This window comes from Halichondria panicea, chromosome 14 (assembly GCF_963675165.1).
Source record: "Halichondria panicea chromosome 14, odHalPani1.1, whole genome shotgun sequence".
NCBI lineage: Eukaryota > Metazoa > Porifera > Demospongiae > Suberitida > Halichondriidae > Halichondria > Halichondria panicea.
This window is the reverse complement of record NC_087390.1, coordinates 5213787-5234787: the sequence shown is the minus strand read 5'-3', so window position 1 is coordinate 5234787 and position 21001 is coordinate 5213787. Positions and strand designations below refer to the sequence as shown.

Here is a 21001-nt window from a genome sequence, read left to right as displayed (position 1 = left end):
ATTTGTGAACTTCACATGCGTGATTGATTACATGAGACATCTCCTGTTGGGTTGGGTGAGCAAAAGGTGCATGGGCAACAAGTCCCCACTATAGGACCCATAATTATTATTGTTCGCATATTTGACGATTTAATTATCACCGAGCATAATTTTAGCCAGCGTTGTGTGGACTCAATGAACCGTGGACTGTGGAAAATGTAAGGAAAACTACAGTAGTACTCTCGGATGTCGCAAATGTTTTGACTACTATCTGCTCGTGTAATAATCATTTGGTTTTAATATAGACAGTCTAGCTGTTTTCTTTCGCATAACCTAAACAATATTATTTGTCATGTACTCATTGCCCCCACCCCCGCAATCCCTTTGCAGGTGCATGTGCTGCTCTGTTTCAGAATCTCAGAATACAAACCTGCAATTGTATGACTACACTTTATGCATGCACATGCTCGGACCGAGTTATGCCTATATACATTTCCTATACTCATATTGATGGTACTAGCTAGCCTGCTGTCACGTGCCTAGGAGTTTCATATGCTCACCTAAAATTATTGATACAATGCTATACTAGCCTTTTTGAAATTTGTATGAGAAATTTCGCATTTCAGGTTTTGTTCTCATAGAGAATGATCTACCGCTATTTTTCTAATAGTGACTGGAATTGTTCCCTTCTTCTTGGAGCGAGTGTACTTTCTTTTGAAGGGGCGGTGTGTTAATTTAGCTAGACTAGTCTATTGTTTTTATCATCTTTCAAATAGACCATAGCTTTCCGGGCGTAAGATAGGCCCTGTTTACTTGTGCCTGTTTATTTGTGCCTACGAGATGTGACACAGACAAAATTAAGACGCATTACCTTTAGCCATTTTTGCCATGAGCACGTCATTATGCAAAATCTAATGTAATGATCTTTACCAAAAATGGGCTCCTAATTCGCCCTAAATTATTCCAATTATAATTTATCAAGCCCTAATCGTTGGTTAAAAAAAAAACACCTGCTCTCCCAAGGTCAGAGGAGTGTCCTAGTATACTGAGAATGTAACCACTACAAAGTGGTGGTATCACCATGGCGTAAAACCGTTTTGCATCACCAGATAGAAATGAGATATTGTGCAATCGGCGATTTGTCTGCTGTCGAGAGAAGAGGCTTAGTAAAATGTATGAGCGGGATAACCTGGAACCTCGATATTTTAGCGCCTCGAATCATTGTTTATTTCCGCCTCTGTACTGTACGGATGTGCTTATTTGAACCTCTATCCTCAAAACTACAATCCGCAAAATGTTTAGTTTATTAGCTCTTCAGCAAAATAAAGCGCTATACGGTATCGATACTAGTCTCATATTAGCCACACCTTACTCAATCAATTATAGCATCTCATGAGTCATGATAAGCTGTTGGTTCATCTACTTAATCAAATAAAAGTGGGTGTCACATTTATGTTCCGTAACACAGTCACGAAAATCAATGATGATAGATCTATATGTTCTATATATAACGAATACCTCTACAACTATTGTTTCAGTTTCAGTCCGGTATCTAATAACCTACGTGGTATTTATATAGTGTATATACAGTTCGTTGTGCTCGTTGGTGACACGTTTGCCCCAACACATGACCGATCTCCACAGCAACGTAGGTTGACGTTTTGTGAGTTGGTGATTTGCAAGCTCGCACAGGACAGTGGATTAGAACAATGTATATTGCAGAAGTAGTTTCCAGTTGGACAATATATGCGAGCATTGTTACATGATCCTCTGTTGTTGCAATGTACATTGCAGTCTGCGTCGTTAGGGCAATAAATGTTTAAAGATTGACATGAGTTGATACCAGAACAGCTCACATCGCATGCCATGCTATTTGAAGGACAGTTTATTGTACTTGATGAACATGATGATGCCCCATTGCAATTCACCTGGCCAATTTCGAACGTTGAGCTTCTGCATGATGATGATCCACTGCAGTTCATTGAAGTAGCACTCAGATCTCCTCTGCTGTTAATACAAGCGGAATTACCGCTGCAATGTAGTTGTTCTGTAGAAATGTTATTCACACTTTGGCATGATGATGATCCACTGCAATTTAGCAATTCTTCAGCATTTAGCAAACCGGCATAGTAACATGAAAAAAAGCCACTGCACTCCAGTTGGTGAGCGTTACTCAAACTGGCATAGTAACATGACGAAGAGCCACTGCACTTTATTTGTTGAGTGTTACTCAAAGTAGCACTATTACATGAAGATGAACCACTACAGTGTACTAGGCTGCTCTTTCCAGAATAACCTGTGTATATTTTTACCTAGATTACATCACAGTCACATAACATGTAAAGATAACTAGTGCTTGCTTACCTTCAGAGCAAGTAAATCGTGAATATTGACATGCTTGCTGACCAGCACAGTTCATTCTAGACTGTCCATTTATAGAACAGGAAAAGTTGGAGTATTGGCAAGAATAGCGACCAAGGCAATCGACAATGCAGTCACCACTTTCTCCACATAGTGTATTAGTCCCGAGACATTCATATTGATATTCACTCGTACAGTTTATGTAGCAACCACTTCCTCTCTGTGGACAATCAAAAGATGCCTGGTGACAGGAAAAAGGCATTGAACTATTGCAGCTAATGCTACAGTAACCTTGACGATAGCGGCAATCAACAGTCGTGAGCCTGCAATTTGACTGGTTGCAGTCAATTAAGCTCCCAATCCGACCTATATGAATGGAGTGACTGCATGCATATGCATCAACACCATAAACTATGCATTCATGCACATGCAGCATCCAATGATGGTTGCAACACCGACTGTAAACTTACATGATGGCATGATTCCACTCCATTGTCCAATTTCCTTGCCACTGGAGTATACACATTCTCTCTGCTTAGGGCCGATGAGGAGATAACCATTCTGACAAGAGTACGTTGCAATCACAGGGGCAATGTTCCTTGAGCTAAGGATCATGCTTCCATGATCCACTGGGTCCAGTAGTGGGCATCGTACTGTATAATTTTGTGTTGGGATATATATATAATAATGACAAGCACCTTACCTCGACAGGACGGAGCACTGCCATTCCAAAATCCTAACATTTCCGTGTAGTATCGGTAAACACAATGCCTTGTGGCAATTCCGACAAGAACATAGCCTTGGTCGCACGAGTAATCCACTTTTGATCCAATCCCACGATGTACTAGACCAGGAGTGATAGTGGTTGATCCATTCTCGACTTCATGTAGCTCGGGGCATGCAACTGCAGCACTGCATCAATTACATCCATTCATTTTACTCCAAATGACTTACCTTGAAAGTCCCTGAGGGCTTGAAAGTCCATTGATGCTACAATCAGAGTAATGGATGCAAGAATGGCAATCAGCACCACCACGATAGTTGCCATTATCCCCCAAAGCACATTGTGTCCACAGTGCCATTTTTCTTGGCGAGAGCTTTGTACATGTTCACTTTTAGATGTCTTCTTATACGTGTGAAGCTCTGGCATCTCGACTTCATCATAAATGCCTTCTTGTGCACGTTGTTCATTTCTACCTTTATTTGGTGATACTCCATATGATTGGTTTCCTTTCATATTTCCTTGCAATAATTATGAGCGAAGTCAAGTTAATGTTGTATACGAATTAAGAAAAGCAGATACTGAGAGTTGCACACAATCATCACTGCCACCTATTTATGCATGTAATGAGTATTTGTTACTTTGAGATTGTTATGGAGCCATCAGTATGTAGATTCTATATAAACTGTTATTTTAATGTACTTTATATAGTGGTTGCCTTTATTCAATCACATCATACATATACACACATGCATAATTATGTAGAATTTAATAACTGTGACTTTTGTTAGAGATACGTAACTATAGAGATGTAGTCTATATAATCAGACGGTGCTCTCTCTCTTGAGTTGTGTATTAATCCATTCCCACTAAATCTACATAGCAGAATGCAATTATGTGTTTACTGTATGCACGATATTGCTTTCTCACCAGATTAGACTAACCAAGATAATATATTATAGATGCAATAGGGATACAGTGAAAGTAAACTTCTAAATGTTTTATTACATAGCGCAGCAGTAAGATATCAATACAAAATTTGTTTAAAATGAGTAAAGTTTGACTTATAGTTCATCAGTTTTTGAATCCAAATTAGTTTATAGTACGGTACCAGTGTCCCCACCATCCATTAGGCCCAACTCCTCACTCAGAGGTTTCATTCGAGAAGAATCGATAACAATCTCATTCTCGTATTTCGGCGGGTCAGGCAACAGCTGTCCAGTGCCTGGGGAATCAACGTAGGGGTTTGACTTGCTGTGGTGTGTGACCGGCGTGTGCTGGGTGGGTTTATTGTCAGTGAGCAGAGAAATCGGGACTCCGGTACTCATATGGCGATCACCATCCTCGGAACTTAAAACATGCCCATTTTGAGGTTCATTGGAATTAGAATCTGACATATTTGGAACGGAACGCATTGCAGGTTGATCCACATATGCACTCTCAATTCCCCTTCTGTCATATTCGTCCTCGTCCGAAGAAGAAGTATCGTGTTGTTCGACGGTCACCACATTATCATCGTCCTGAGCGTACTCAGTAATTGGCTCCAATCGACTGGCAGGTGTATCAACATAAGGATTGACTGGCTTTGACCACACTGGCTTTTTAATCTCCTTGCTTTTCGATTTCTTGATACTCGAGTCACTATCTGAAGAACTGCTGCTATCACTTCTTTCTCTTTTTTCATCATCATCTGCCACCGTGTAGTAGACCTTCTGGTCATCAACTTCGAGGATCATGTACGTATCACTTGTGGTTGCTAGGAGCATATCGCTGAACTTGCTGCGCAATTTTGTGAAGGTGGGACGATCGATAGGATGCTCGTTCCAGCACTCAAGCATCACTTCATACCTGTATGTGCAGAGAGTTCCTAATAGTAATATCTATAGGATACGAGAATTGCACATAATTATAGTTGTTTATGATATTGCTACTTGTACAAACAAAAAGTGATTGCAGTGTACACAATTCAATGGTATAGCATAATCTATTGATGTATGTTCTAGCATGTTCTATAGCCACATCGATTATTATGCCTCGGTGCGCATGCGCAAGTGAGGTATACGGTAGTGTGTTTGTGTGTCTGTCTGTCTGTCTGTCTGTGTAGACTGCTACAGCTGCTCAAGGATGAATCAAGTGCAAGTAAGAGTTTCTATAGGCTTCTAGTCATGTTTACTTGGATTTTAATTCGTGGATTTGCAAAATAATGCTTTGTTCTCGAGTTATACCTAGTTTTGCTTACTTGGAATGCCATTGCAGTTTTTTCAGAAGAGCACGTAGCCAAACTTGTTTACCGAGTGTTGCTACTCTACTTAGTAGTTAGCTCTGCACTAAAACGCTAGCTATTGGTAGCTGCAAGAGTGAGAAGAGAGCTGCAAGGCTCTGCTAATGCAGCCATTAATTTTAGACTTGAACTTTTGGCATAGATCGTTTTTAACAATAATAATGGTCGATCATTACCCATTCTGTGAGTTTTTGCATGCAGCAAAATTATTAGTAGCTTTATGTTATGTAGCTTTGGCATCTTCACCGAGGCATCAGCACCTGCGGTGCTTTCATTTTATAGGTGGCAGTTGCACTACTTCATGCGTTACGTTACTTGTATATAACTCACACTTGAGGGGCGCAGTTGTCTGGCTTTTCGAGACGATAGCCTTGCTTTAGCATCATGAGGAGATCAGTGTTGCTGATGGTTGGGTAGGGGAAGCCACCTACAGTAATGAGTCAGTGCATTTAGTGAATACAAGCTCAACTTATATGCATTTGGCGGTGCTTTCAAATAAGAGTGGTACTATATAGGCATTAATCATGTAGACATTAATTTTGATCGTGTTGTCTTTAGATAAGGCAAACACTTTTGTACATTGCGACCACAGTATAAAAACGCTAAAAGAGTTTGGATTTATGCCCAAATATCAAAGACATACAGTGTGCCACTATATACGTACGTGCTAACGTTGGTATACATGCAGGTTGTTCCACTGACACGCTAGATATATAGATGCTGGCAAATTGGCAAGGAAATAAACTGTACTTACCCAGTGTTCCAATCTCCCAAAGGACCACTCCAAAGGACCACACATCAGAGGAGGTGGAGAACTCTCTTTCATTGATAGATTCAAGAGCCATCCACTTGAGGGGCAGGCGACCTCGTGTCTTCTTCACGTACACTTCCTCTACCTCTCGGGAGAGACCAAAGTCAGTGATCTTAAGATTCTTGTCCTCACCAACCAGGATGTTACGACAGGCCAGGTCGCGATGCACTATGTTTAGACTGGCAAGATATTCCTGCATGTGTATATCGAGAGAAAGGAATTGATAAGAATCCCGAAACATTTTCCACTGTGCTCGTACGTTAAATTGTGAGTTGAAGATTCACATGTAATATACCATGCATGCATGCATGCATGCAGCTAGGGCACATTCATTACAGTTGCGTGTTAAGGTATGCTATGCATGCAACGGAACCTGACAAGGAGTTTGATTTTACCCATAACTTAAGTGGTGACGACATATACATATGGAAGCCCAGCCGTTTTAACTCAACTATCTCTCACCATTCCAGTGGCGATCTGGTAGGCAAACTGCATGAGGTCGTTAGCCTCCAGCTCCCCTAGTTCCATGTACGGGTCTTCCTCCTCATCCTGTTTCTCGTTGGTTGCCTCCACTCCCTTCTGGGGGGGGTCAAGGTGAGAGTACTCATTGCTGGCTTCCTGAGGTGAGGATGAAGGGAAGATGTAGGGAGGGTATAGTGTACAGAAGGACCACTAACGTTCTAATACAATATGTTTTTTGCACACATACATTTGTGCCGTAAATATTTGTAAGCCAAATATTTGTAGGCAATTTACTGATATAACTAGTGTTCAAGCTGGCGCTGTGCTAATGCCTCTCGCCATGTTTTTGCTTTCGCTCAAAAGTATTAGAGTGTTATCTATAATGAATTTTATATTAAAGTTAGCTTATCTATATAAAGTCACTGAGAAGAAAAGACTTATTTACATGCATCTATTGTTGTTATTTATTGTATTATGTGGCTTACCAGGACCTCAAGAAAGAAGAAAATTGATTCTTCCAGGATCTGTAGTTCAGTGTATATAATATCTAAGAAGAAAAGACCTGTGTACATGCATATTGTTATCTATATTGTTATATGGTAGTGTTTTGTGGCTTACCAGGCCCTCAAGACAAAGATGATTCTGCCAGGAGAATCTGGATCTGGATCTTGGATATCATGGGGAATGAGCGCGCATGCGCATTACATCCACAGGAATAATTAAAGGGTGTGTCCAAAGAGATCAATTTCACAAATGGCTACTGCTAGCTAGCTGTTTTAACAGATATTTTCTGAGTATTGTAGCTAACAAAAAGCTAGCGCTTTAGTGCAAGGCTAACTCATATGTTGAATAGAAAGTTTGTGCGGACAGATGATGCTATGAAAGATTCTGAAGAGACTGCAACAGCCTTCAATGTGAGTCAAACTAGCCATAACTCGAGAAAGAAGCTTTAGTTTGCTAATCCACGAATCAAAATCCAAGAGAACGTGGCTAGAAGCCTATAGAAGCTGTTAGTTTTCGTCGCATTGCAACCGTTGAGCAGTTATAGCTGGAATACACACACAGACAGACAGACAGACAGACAGACAGACAGACAGACAGACAGACACACACACAGTCAGCTTTACCGTATCCCTCGTGCGGCTACGCCTCGAGGCATAATTATACATTATAATACTGAGAAGAAGACTCTATCCGATAAATAATGGTTAAAGTGGATTCCAGTTTGTTTTCTGTAATGTGTGTAGGCATGCAATGATTTGTGGAAACACTCACCAGGTAAGGGGCAGGAGAAGAAGGCATCCCGTCAGAGTCGTTATCGGCAAAAGTGTTCTCCTCCACAATAGTATGCAGACCAGCCTCCTCTTCTTGTATGACCTGCATGAAAATAACATAATGCTCAATACCACTCATGAGAAAATACTAATGGCCAAAGAAAATAGCATTTCAGCCATTTTTAATATATTTTGTTCATGTAAAGAAGACACTCAATCAGGATACTAGAGAGATATAGATTCACTGCGCACAAGTTATGACATTTTAATGGCTATAAAGGCAAAATTAATACGTACCTGATTTCTTATTCCTTCCACTCCCTGACTTTCCATCATTTGGTTTTTCGAAAGCTCCCCCAGTTGCTCCATATCCCTCAGCTGCACGATCTCGGCATAGCCACTGCCCCCGGTTGAGCGAGAGGGGTCATCCTCCTGGCCTGATTGGAGTATCTCCACTTTGCGTCTGAGTTCATCGTAAGCTTTCTTTTGGTTTTCGAGTTCCTGACGCAGAATATAATCACTTCTCCTCTTGGAAGCAGCCTAAAGTATGTAGGCATGCATAATTATATTGATCAAAAATTAACCAGTCTCCTCATTAATTTAGATGCAATAGCAGGGTCTGAAAAACCTACGTAGCAAAAAGTAACTCCTACTCACCTTCTTTCGTTGGTTCCTGAGGTAGTCCAGGAGATCTCCGTGAGGTACGAACTCAGTAATGAGGCACAGCGGCTCCTGTAGGGTCACACAGCCAACCATGTTCACTACATGAGGATTGAAACCGTCTGATATCTTCTTCATTGTCTCAATCTCATCAAGAAAGTCCTTCCTCTCTTTACGTGAAGCAGTGTCTGCATGAAAAATAAACTATAATTATAATTATAGTGAAATGATCGATGTACATGTCGAAAATTATTCAGCGGTTAAATGATAATGGTGTATGGGTTAATTTAGGTGAAAACACTCACATTTTAGTATGTATACTCATAACCTAGACGCTCCAATATTCAAAGTTAGCTCACAAACTGGTCATATAAACTATATCAGCAAAAACGAGACTATTCTATGCAATCACGTACACATGTACATACGTTGTGCCGTCGTAGTTCAGTATTATATACAGTGGTTCAGCTCACCTTTGAGCAACTTGATGGCTACAGGAATGGCAATAGATTGCTTGAGTTTTGGACTGAGTTTAGAGTTTCTGAGTGGTCCACGAACAACTCCCTTGAACACCAAACCAAAGGCTCCCTCTCCGAGATGATCTTCCACTATAACCTCACCAGTGTCAATCTATAGCAAAGATGATGTGGGTCACTATGTCAATTGAGGAACTACATGTATACATGTAGAAGTTGTAATTTATGCTAACCGAAGTTACTTGCATACACAGTGTGTAAAGGGCCGCATTTCACACAGAAATTGAATTGTGAGTGTAGTATAAGCGTTTGTTTAATAATCTCACTGTTACGTGTACGAGAAAAAGTAGCAAATTGAGCAGTCTATACCCAGGCAGTTTTCATATGCTCACCTCCCACTCATCCAGTAGTGGTTCTTTTCCCTCTATCTCCCCGGCAAAGAATGAAGTCATTTTCTGCTCATTGGCCAGATTCATCATGTTGTTGTCAGTAAAATCTTCAGTCTGCATTCGAGAAAAGACAAAATGAGGGAATTGGTTAACTCTTCTTCGTAGCTTCAATAACAGCATGGCATAGAGCTTAGGTCAAATTAGCATTAATTGTATGTGTATATAAAGGGAGTGAGATTTTTAGCTCCCGAAGCTAGCTTTGATGTATATTTTGATCCATACATGCAAACAATTCTTCATCTCCTGTTGTTAATAATTATGTTGTTATGTGACACTCACAACATATTGGTATCTCTTCTTTCTCCTGATGATCAATCCCACGGGAACCAGTATCAGCACTAACAGTAACACTAGGATCAATACGAATGGAATTGCAACAGCGATTGCAACCACTGCACCCACAGACAAGCCAGCTGTAGAGTTAACGCCAAATTTAATTTCATTAGTATCATTCAGACCTAGGCCACTTGAATTAAAAGCATAGAATGAAGTTTAACTGTCTCTTAAATGTGAAAAACAATAGCTTGAGGAATCAATTAAAGTGCTACTTTGAGCTACTGGAATTATTTATGGTAGCACACAAAAGAATATAATCACACATTATTTTTTCACAAGAGGTACTATGATTATAGTGCTACGCACGTTGTACGAAGTTGACATTGGACACGTTGATAGCGATTGGGTCACTCCAGGCACCACCATCCATGGACAGGGGAGTCTGGGTCTGAATCTGCAGGATACCGGTACAGAGAAGGAGATGATGTTGTGGATAATAGGTTAAGGGTCGAATACTTTGCTTTTACAATGGAAAATTTGATAAAAGACTGTCCGAAATGATTATGAGATTTATTTTCCAGTAATAATTATACACAACACAGGCAATGATATGAAAAAACGATGATTGAAAGAGGTCAAAACTGAAGCTGTTAATCATACCCTTGTTCAGTAGATTCACTGTATCTACTTTTAGTTATAATTATAATCGCTATAATTATGGTACTTCTGCATGCAGGTATCTTTAAACTTACCTGTAGATACAGTGTTGAGTTCGTAGGATCTTCTTCATTATCAAAGAACAGGTTAGCATCCACCATACCACTGACACTGCTCCCCTACAATATTAGGTGCATGACAGAAGTTGATTAGACCATAACAACTCAGTCAAAAAATCACCTAAGCCCTTAAATACGTAGTGATGCTCAAACTAGCTATAGGCTAACAGCTAGTACAATCAGAATCTATGACCATAATAGCAGAAATTAGGTTAGAGTGGGTATGCCAAGTAAACTAGAGGTTTTAGGCCATGCAATAATTCGGTTCCACTTACATCGAATGTCTGCGTAGCAGTGTCCACTGGTATTTCTCCAAACATTTCGATCGGCTCAGTTCCGAGAGCTAATCTAAACATTGTTTCCATGGCATCAGATTGTCGCTTCTTCCGCTGGATACTACTCAAGGTTACATTGGGACTCGTCCACTCGACCTCCAAGCTAACGGTTAGTCTTAGTTGGCTTCCAAAAAATACAGCAGTGAAGACAATATTATCTCTATTGATGGAGACGTCGCCAGGGGGAGGGGTGATAAAAATTGAGACTGTTTCCGGTAGGCTCCAGTTTCCAGTGCGCATGAGGGTGCTACCTTCAAAAATAGTCACGGCTCGCATCTAAATAATAATGGGGGGCAAGTGATTGAACTATAGTGTATGTACTAGTATGATTAAAAGCGGATATATAGACATGATGAACCATAGGGTACTTAATTGTGAGATAATTACAATTGAACATCTCAATAACAACCCATTGGTAGGTATAGGTACCATGCTGCACACTTAAAAGATAAATGGACAATTGGTATATACTTGACTAAGTATTTTCACCTGTACGAAAGCACTGGCGCTTTTTCCTAGTTCTGGAATTGGAACAGAGAATATAGAGGGTTCAGTCTGAGGCTGTCGACTGTCAGACACTTTCTGAAGAAACAGAATTGAAGCTATAATTATAGCTACGTATGTTGGAATGTAAGCAATTTCTCTTCATTGAAAGTTAATTTTCCAATTAAAGGTGTTTCCCCTTTGTAGTGAGCTATAAACGTACCGGAGTGAAACTAGTGACTCTTGATGGACTATTGTCTTGTGCTTCCAGCTCCACGGGTCCACCATAGAACTGGTACTGGTTGACCACCCCAAACTCAATAATAGGGGATATAAACTCGACCTCCATCATCACCGACAGCTGGTTCATTGATTGGTGGTCGATACTGCACAAAGATATTGGAATTACACATGCATCTACTGTTTTACTGTACGAGCTAGGGTGCTAGCAGACATTTGTCTAAATTTTCAGGAATTCACAACTTTTAATTTCCAGCGCTCACCTGTAAGAAAAAGTGGTGATATTGTAATCATTTTCTTTCATGGTGCCAGGGGATGGAGGGTTGAACACTGTCACGTTGAGTTCAACTGGAACGCTCCACAGTCCGACAACTCGAGCTGGGTCATTGGAGGCTCGAACCTATTATTATATTATTATGAGTACAATAAGTAAATGCGTATGTACAACAAGTGAACATGAGTCCTACTAATTTTGATAGTATAGAGAATTCAAAATTCAAGAAATATATTATATCAAGAGTCGTCATGAGAGCCTGCAGGGGCATCTAAGTTTTATGGCATTATACACATCCATTATTAGTTGAATCTAAATCATACAGTCATAATTGTACTGCAACATGTTACGACATACACACAAGCGTGACCCAGACGCTAAAAATGGCGACTTAAGATATTTAACTTACCTGTACATACAGAGTGATGATGCCAGCAGGAACGTCACTAAAAGAGTACTCCTCTTGCAGAGACAGCTGCCCATTATCAGCTACTTTGTCATTAGACACACTCATATCGTCAATCTCAATTGGTTCTCTTTCAACTCGGACCTGGTACGATGTCACTCCTGAGCCCAGGCTCTCGGGCGGAGACCAAACGACTCTGATCTGAGTAAATATATTTCTTTGCCCTGTTCCAAAGCTTTCGCTGGGCAGACCAACTATGGTACTGTTAACAAGTGTTACATTGCCTGGTGACACCGGACCCACGTCTGGTAGAAAGCATGTTGCAAAGATAACATCATTAGAGAGATCACGCGGTAGTCCTCTCTGGTACCTCAGATCAGCCTATGAGGAAAATAACAAGTACACTGACTGCATTAAATACATTGCCGTAGCTACTACGGTGAAGTCTTTATAGGAATACCACAACACGGTGTGTGATTATAATAACTATTTTAGACTCTACAAGATGAACCCTGCCCACCAAAAAGTACGCGTACCCAATTGGTAAAGATCTCAAAGATTGAGCCCCACCCTTAACTGGTTGGAGCATGCAAAGACTATACCAGCCCACATGCAATATTGTTTGCGAACTTTTTTTTATTTCAGTGGTACATGCATGCTCTTCCAATTAATTAACCTTATTCTACCACAAAATGTTTTTTTGTACTTGTGTAAGTATAGTTGACGACACTAATAACTCGTGTAATTTAAAACAGGTAAGCTCGAAAACATGGAATGGAAAATTGTATGTCACTCGACTTACTGAAATTCTGTACTGCTGGTCTGAAGGTAGTGGAGCACTTTCGAAGAAGGTGTGAAACTGTTGCAAACTTCCATTGACACGCCCTAAATTTAGAAATATGATACCTCCAGGAAGGGGAGTCGGAGGGTTGTTCTTATTATAGACAACGGAGGCAATCTGGAAATTTTCGATTGCCTGATCCTGGAATATTTGAGTGAAAGCAGGACAGAAAACGAGCTCAACTGTGAGGTCGTATGATCGTCCTGTTTGAGGGTTGACTCTGCTGGAACAGTTCAGGCTGAAGTCTGCCATGGTTGGCTGACGATCTACAGTACATGGAGAGAAACGTGATTATAGCTAGCAAAGTAGGCTAGCAATAGTTTAGTTGTGATATGAGTAAGTTGTACTAAGTACACTATCACGGCCACACATTAACACAGCTCAGTAGTGAAGACACTATACGTGTACTGCTAAAATAGCTACGACTGAGCTTAGCTATACATCAAGAAATAAAATGAATAGAAACTTACATATTCCTGAGTTGATGTTGATTGAAGCAGGCTCCCCGGAGTCAGGGCCATCTGGTAGAACTACAATCTGTACAAGCATCAAGCATGCCATAAATACAGCAGTGAATCAATGCAGTTCTACCTGTAAGTATATAGTACTATTACAGAATTTTCTCTTATCTTCTCCGGAAGTTCGGTAACATGGTAAATTGTATGCTCAGAAGCCATAAATTAGTTCATCACAGAACAACCAACAGTAAATATCTTGATATAATTATGGCTTTTTTGACTAGAAAATGAATCATGAAATCCCAGATGTCTATATAAGACTGCTTAGTAAACTTTCAACTCACCCTAGCAGTGTAGGAGCAGGCTGAGATTGGGGCAATGATGTTATCGGGGTCAAAGGTCTCAGTGTTGCGTATGGTGAAGCTCGTCGAATTCTCAGGAAACTCAGGAGTCTAGGTACATTCATTAGAATTTGAAATGAAAACGAAAATGACCTTGACACTATATCGTTTGCATATCAATGCACCCATGAGAATAAAACTTCACTTACGCCGCTCAAAACATCCGCCTGAAATGACCCGCAGAAGACTGAAAACCCAGAGAGAGAAATCCGATAACCCTCAATATATTCCGCATCTTTGGAAACAGACATTATAAATCACACATACTAATAAAAAGCTATACTATTATTGTCGATACACTAAAAACGTACTGCATGGCAGGCTCCAGGTTAGTTGTACCATGAAGTATCTGAAAGTTTCAGGATCTTCAAGCACTTCGTATTGAAAGGTTTGCAGCTGCCCAGGGAACTCTGTTAGCACAGCTGAAGAGGAGGGAGACACACAGATGATTATAATTATTAGTCACGTAAGTGGATATGAAATAGTATAGAAAGGAGATATATATTATATCTGCTATCAGTGAGTTTCAAATGACGTATGTAGTGAGGGATTTCGTTAGCAATACAGTAATGAATCACAATTTATAGTAGCCTCTTTCGCAGGCCTAGAGTGCAAGAAACCATTAATAAGGAGGGGGGAAGTGGGGGTAGGGGCAAGGCTAAACACATACTTGTTTAGAACCACAAAAATTAGGACAAGCATTTCCTGTTGACGTCTCTCTACCACAAACAGATGTCTGCTACACAAGGTTTCCCTTCTTTAAGGGGCTTCACATTACAATGGAGTCACCACTAGTGGGGAGCAGCTACATGCACATTAGTGTAGAATACTACATGCACATGAAACAGGGCATATCAGTATGGAGCTGTTAATTCACGAACTGCATGCATGTGCAAAAAGTGGGTAGACTCGATGAATCCTGCATTTATTTATTGAAGCGTGCAAAGAATCACATTAAGTGACTGTAGAGCTGCCGCCCGGTTAGGAACTTAGTAATAACCATTAATAAAGATGTTGTGTATGCTCTGAATTTGTAGACGCTAAGGTAAAAGGTTTTAGGCCCAGTATAATAATTATGTTGTTGTTCAGATGTTATCGCACTTGTCTAATATGCGATAAGCGTTGCTGTGTATATTGTGCGATTACCATGGAACCTACCCCCCCCACACACACACACACATGCACCCACATATACACGCACACACATGACATATACGTATACAACAATGGAGAACATACAAATCAGGTTATGCCTATACAGACATCTTGATCTTATTTAATTTTAGCGTTAATACTTTTTTGTGGAAATTTGACCATACAAGGAAAAGTACACTGTTAGTGGTCATAAAACTACCACCCACTGTGTACTGCCTCGTTAACTACACGAAATGGCTTGTTTTAAGCACTTTCATCAACAAAGAGCTCTAACTAACACAACATACTATTAAGTGTAGAACAAGGCTTCAAAGCAAAGCAGTACGCAGCTTTACTCTGATATAAGAACATGAAGTAACACACGATCTATATAGACTATACGCACTAATAATTAAGCTCTAATTAAAGCACATGCACCCACTATACTTAGTCATAGTGAGTCACATGCACAATGCCTCCCAACAAATTTAAACTAAAGTCAATTTGCGTTGAGTTCGGTCCCGGAAGTTATGTGGTCAATATAACAAGTATGCCAGGGACTTCTACATGGAAAATACTAACTTTTAGCTGGTTGAAGCTTCAGCTCTATATATAGCACATATAGAAGCGCTTTTTTTAACAAGAAATCTAATGGTATATTAAACTTTGAAGTATGACAAGCTATGACAACATTACAAAGGTCAACCTCAACACAAATAGACTTTAGCTCTGAGCCAAAGGTATAGAGTGCATTCCTAGACAGAATACTGAAGCACCATAGGAACCAACGCCCCTAGCACAGCATCTTTTCTGACGTGCTTCACTCTTGGCAGCTTGGGAACTTATTGTGCACTACTAGCTATTGACATTTTAAGCAATTGACACAACTTCTAACCAGACACTGACAATCAATCATAATTATTACCTCTTAAAAACAGATTAAAGATTCATCTATCTTGAACAACATACAATGCTATGCTATATTAATTAGTGTTTATCTTTATCTACACCAGTCATTAATAGCTTGAGGGTTTTCTTTACTGACAGTTAAAAGATTACAAAGATCTTACCTTCTCCAACTGTTAGTTCAGTGGGTCGAGAAAATGGAGACACTTCGGTATTAGTGGCTACCACAGCATACGATATGTTGACTTTCTGGTTGGAAAAGGATCCCAAGTTGAATTGAAAACCTTCATCCTGTGTTAAATTATATAAATGGCAATGAGCTTAAAAATGTGTGTATGACGGAAACAATAGTTCTATTATTATTATGTACAAAGCACAAGCATGGTTACGCTCGACTATAGTGAGTTATGCCATCTGGTAATAATAGAAGGGGACTAATTAATGCAATAATGATGCAGCCTAACTGCTACACGTACACGCACAGAGACTGACAATTGCTAGCTTGCAGTAAATAACTTAAATTTCTGCACAGTTTATAAAACTCACCAGTACATAATAAGATGACGAGTTATCTGACAAATTCTCCACTTTGATGATCAGCGTTGAATAGCCCAATCTCTCATTGGTCACAGGGAGAGTCGTGTTGTTTAGATCAATGTAGTAGATCATGCTGGAGCCTGGTAGAATAGTGATGGTGGGAGGCTCCACAGGAACAGCTTCTTCACGGTATGAGCCTGTAGAATATTAAATATGCTCACTAACTAACTAACCCGACAGATTTCAATTAGAGTAATTGTTTGTAGAGTAATAATGTGTACATTGATACGTATAGAATGTTCATTTCTTACTTTCAAAAAAATTGGCAGCATATGTACATCCGGCTTGACAGTCTCCGAGATTCTGTAAAATCATACGTATATATAGTCAAGAATGTTTACCTTTATACGTATAATTATGCATAATAATAATTATACTGTGAGCAAAAGCAAAATCTTACAAACACACCAGGAAATATGCTCCAGAAATGCATGAGTGCAAAAGCAAAGCAGAATTTTAGAGACTAAGAGGTCAAAATAAACTGCTTAAGACTCACGCAACGAAGGCCGCACGGTTGGACAACGTCACTGAAGCAGCCCTTTGTGCCACCACAACCGTTCTGTTCATTCTGTCTGCAGTCGCTTCTCTGTACATAGTTCACGACAAAGCAAATTGAAATTGATTGAACAATTAATATTAATTATGTAGTTATTTCCAGGCAATAAAAGCTTAATATAATAATATTATAGGGAAGGATTAGAGAAGATGTAAACACTTATAATAACTCCCAATCGAGAAATAATCAGGTAGTACAACCTGCAAGCTTTAAATACAGTACTTGATATCTACATCAAAATTATCAACTTACACAACTACTGCCACATGTGATGGGGTCTTGAGGATCATTAAAGTTCTGCAAACAACCTCTTTCACAATCCAGAATCTAAGAATAAGTGATTGATAAAATTATCATGCGGATACAGACATTCATCATCAAGCAAGTTTGAGCTAATATATATGTAGCTTAGTGTGTTGGATACCATGAAGGTTATTGATCGAGAGGTATATTGTTCAACAATACCTGTCTGTAAGCATTACTCAAACGAAAGCAGTCAGCATTACATCCATTGAGATCTGCCGCTCCTCCCTCTAGACAGTCATTGGTGATATCCTCACTCAGAATATACGACTTGGTCACTAAACTCCACAGTGGGTAACCAGGGTAGCCCTGTAATAAAGAGAAATGTGCGTAATTCCTTCAACCATATGAGCAGTGGAACCTTCAGTATTTTCGTTTAGGTTTGTATTAAAGTAAATTTTGTGGTCAGAAGCACAGTGAATAAAGCTTGGCTAGATATTACGATTGCATGGCTTGATAGTATGAACGTATTTCACAATTTCACCAGACAGAGGAGCAATATGTAGTGCAACATAATTTCTTCAAAGTACCTGAGTGTACACTTATACAGACAAGGCGACTGGTGTCCCACCCACGCTTGACAACAAAGCCATAATGCTACAGGGCAGCAACAGACCACATCCTATAATGACACTGTGTGACCTCACACTCATGCACCCCCAACAATTCACTGAAATTACCATCAATGGAAGAATTAGATGGTGTTTAGCCATCTCCCTGTATTGCAGATTTACTATTTGCATCCCACTTCAATTGAACTTTATTACAGAAACTAGAGCCTATAAACTAGCATTAATAGTGCCGAGTTGTCAAATTGCAGCAGTCAATACAGACACATGTGTCACTATAATTCATCTGGTACGGCACAACATGAAACGACTGTATCTGACATGCATTGAGTGTCCTCTTGTACACCATGCAGGCGTAGCACTAGACAATACAAGTAAATGTTTACATTTATATAATTCGATTACTAATTAACAAATAGATACCAACACCATTCCAATGGTTTCTATATGGCCCTTGCAGTCATTAATACAATTTGAAGCTTGTACGTAGCACTTGATTGGGTAGTAAGCCTTCATTGTTGTTGTTTATGCAGGCAATTATCGAATGTGTTTCCCCGAGATACCATATATTTTAAGAGACTTCAAATGTAATTAATTACGCAGCGAGAAAATACTGAATAGTGAAACCTGTTAAACAGTCAGTACCAAATAGCGGGTAATTTTCGTGGGGTAAATAATTTGTTTAACGCGGTGATCTGTTTGCTGATTATAACTTCATCACATGCACTGTATTTCACACATTCCAGTAAACCACACCAAAACAATTTTTGGGGAAATTCGAAATTTTCGTAGAGGTTATACAGCTTGCCCAGAATAATTATTTTTATCTCATAAAAATTACTCCCCTACCGTGCTCACATTGTTAAAGTGACCATGCACCTCTCTATTGAGGTACTATGATTATAGTACACGTACGGTAATAGGCTCAACCGCACAACAAATCAACCAATCAGACAGTTCAACCAGTTAACTCACCAGAGTCTGCAGGGTGGGTTGACTGAAGCCGGCTTCACCGAGGTACTAGAAATGGTAAGAAGTTAAAATGCTTCATTAGTATGTTTTACGCTAGTTTTTTGCACAAGTAAACTGGTCGATGATGGGCTACATCACCTTTATGAAAAAGGCTTTGGTGATCTACTAGTGACATGCATGTAGTACTGACCTAAGAAACTAAAATCGTGTGTGCTAGCTAGCTTTTTACGTACAATTGATGCACATCCAGCGTAGCACTGAGCCCTCCATACAGCGTCCTCCCTCGTCAGTGATGGAAGGCCCGGGAGAGACGGAGGGACACACTCTGAAGAATAACACGTAATAATTACATTGATAGTGCTGTTATGATTGAACAGTACAGAATTAACTAAAATTAATGGCTACAATAGTGAAACCAGGTTAATCAAAGAGGTGCACAGGCTTATAGCTTATTGCCTAATTATTTATTCATAGCTGTAGCTGTACATGTATGTATAAGCCACCACATGTATATAATTATGTATGTATAAGCCACCACATCCTCGTTCAAGCTTGCAATTGCTTGTAAACACTCCAAGCTTTGTGCAAGCATAGATTGAAGAGTTAGAGGGATAGGAAACGGAGTGGTGCACATGATGATTTTACATTGAATCTGCAGTGGAGCCTCGAAAATTCTCTGCGTTACAAGGCTATTAAGCACATTTTTGCCGGGTAACTCCCAATTAAAGCTGTGTTTCCTCGAGACATCATCTTTTTCAGCAACTTATAACACGCCTAGTCCATGAGCCACGTGTAGTACTTGCTAATGACTGACCACACCCAGTAAAAAGAGACTTTCCAATAAAGTTATATGTTCCCAAGGCTGTTTTAGAGCTATTGGAACATATAATGTGTAAGCGTGCTGGTTATGACTGCTACAATAGTTATAGACCTTGAAATATAAGTGAGTTGCACGGACTAAGCACAGTTACTTGTAGTTTATTATGCACTGAGTGTAGAAATAGATATTGTTGTGATGGCCTCGATTAAACCGCAGCGTAGCGCGGATGTTACTCGAGATACCAACCGTTTCCTATCCCTCTAACTCTTCAATGGTGCAAGTAATCTTAATCTTAATTTATCCCAGACTATAACTACCCGGACAAACTAGTATTAGTTCTGATAATAATGTTCCATACCAGGTCACAGGGCAAAACACATTTTTACGCAGACCATTCCACATAAAATTGATACGAATAAGTAAGACCTCTCATCTGACATGCATACCTTCTGGTTCCATTGTGCCCGGGACATCCTCCGTAGTAGTTGAGCCAGTCATGCAGTCTGTTGTCAGTGACAGTCCTGATCCAGATCCAGACTCACTGCTTCCCATACATGGAGTTGTAGGTGACTGCGTGGTGAATATATCGTCCATATCGTAGTCCATAGATCCACCCTGGCACCAGCAGAATTGCAGCACCAAGACAGCTACACACAGCAGATACAGTTTCATTTTAGTTCAGCTCCTTGTTTAAACCAGCTAGGCTTCCAGTGCAGTAGAACTAGATTTTGCTTGCAGTCTTGTTCTAGCTAATTATATCTAGTCCTGAAACAAAAAAAACTATATATAATAAATGGTTTGTATGCCAACCAGTTATACTCTCAGGATCTCAGAGCAGAGCAGTTGCACAATTCATCTACGATGTAGTTGTACTACCTGTATTCATAGGATGTAGACTATAATTATAGGTGGACATCAGAAACAGGAAATTCAATTTGTTTGTTGCTAGGATCTTATCTAACCATTGAACAAACTCTCTAAGTGGCATGGTCACAATACATCAATGGATACCATAGATATGTCACAGATGCTTTCGCTGAAACCTCTAGATCTACCATGCAGGGAATCCCGGATCATAGGAAAATGGGACAATTATACTTAGTACGTATACTGTACTGGAACCCCTCGATAATTATTTACAGTGGTAGACTATCTAGGTGGCCTTTAATATTGGTGTTGT

The 21001-nt window shown here is 39.8% G+C and overlaps 2 protein-coding genes across 2 annotated transcripts; both read right to left on the bottom strand.

The window, feature by feature from the left end:
• Positions 1-1428: 1428 nt before the first annotated feature.
• On the bottom strand, positions 1429-3909 carry LOC135347874 (P-selectin-like). Its single transcript, XM_064545981.1, has 5 exons — positions 3295-3909; positions 3044-3244; positions 2811-2993; positions 2344-2706; positions 1429-2275 (listed from the first exon to the last, which is right to left on the bottom strand). Exons 1-5 carry the CDS (start codon positions 3575-3577, stop codon positions 1551-1553), a joined length of 1755 nt encoding a protein of 584 aa, XP_064402051.1. The 5' UTR covers positions 3578-3909; the 3' UTR covers positions 1429-1550.
• An 86-nt stretch (positions 3910-3995) lies between these two features.
• Positions 3996-20712, bottom strand: LOC135347794 (uncharacterized). Its single transcript, XM_064545846.1, has 31 exons — positions 20268-20712; positions 19235-19326; positions 19005-19049; positions 17623-17769; positions 17410-17484; positions 17098-17187; positions 16853-16904; positions 16551-16738; positions 16169-16295; positions 14276-14386; positions 14114-14199; positions 13908-14015; positions 13576-13642; positions 13067-13371; positions 12268-12645; positions 11848-11984; positions 11568-11730; positions 11351-11443; positions 10802-11137; positions 10503-10586; positions 10117-10204; positions 9754-9887; positions 9418-9528; positions 9023-9179; positions 8547-8737; positions 8187-8429; positions 7891-7992; positions 6616-6771; positions 6097-6346; positions 5673-5769; positions 3996-4909 (listed from the first exon to the last, which is right to left on the bottom strand). The coding sequence occupies exons 1-31, from the start codon at positions 20491-20493 to the stop codon at positions 4159-4161; spliced, it is 5190 nt and encodes a 1729-aa protein (XP_064401916.1). The 5' UTR covers positions 20494-20712; the 3' UTR covers positions 3996-4158.
• Positions 20713-21001: the final 289 nt, after the last annotated feature.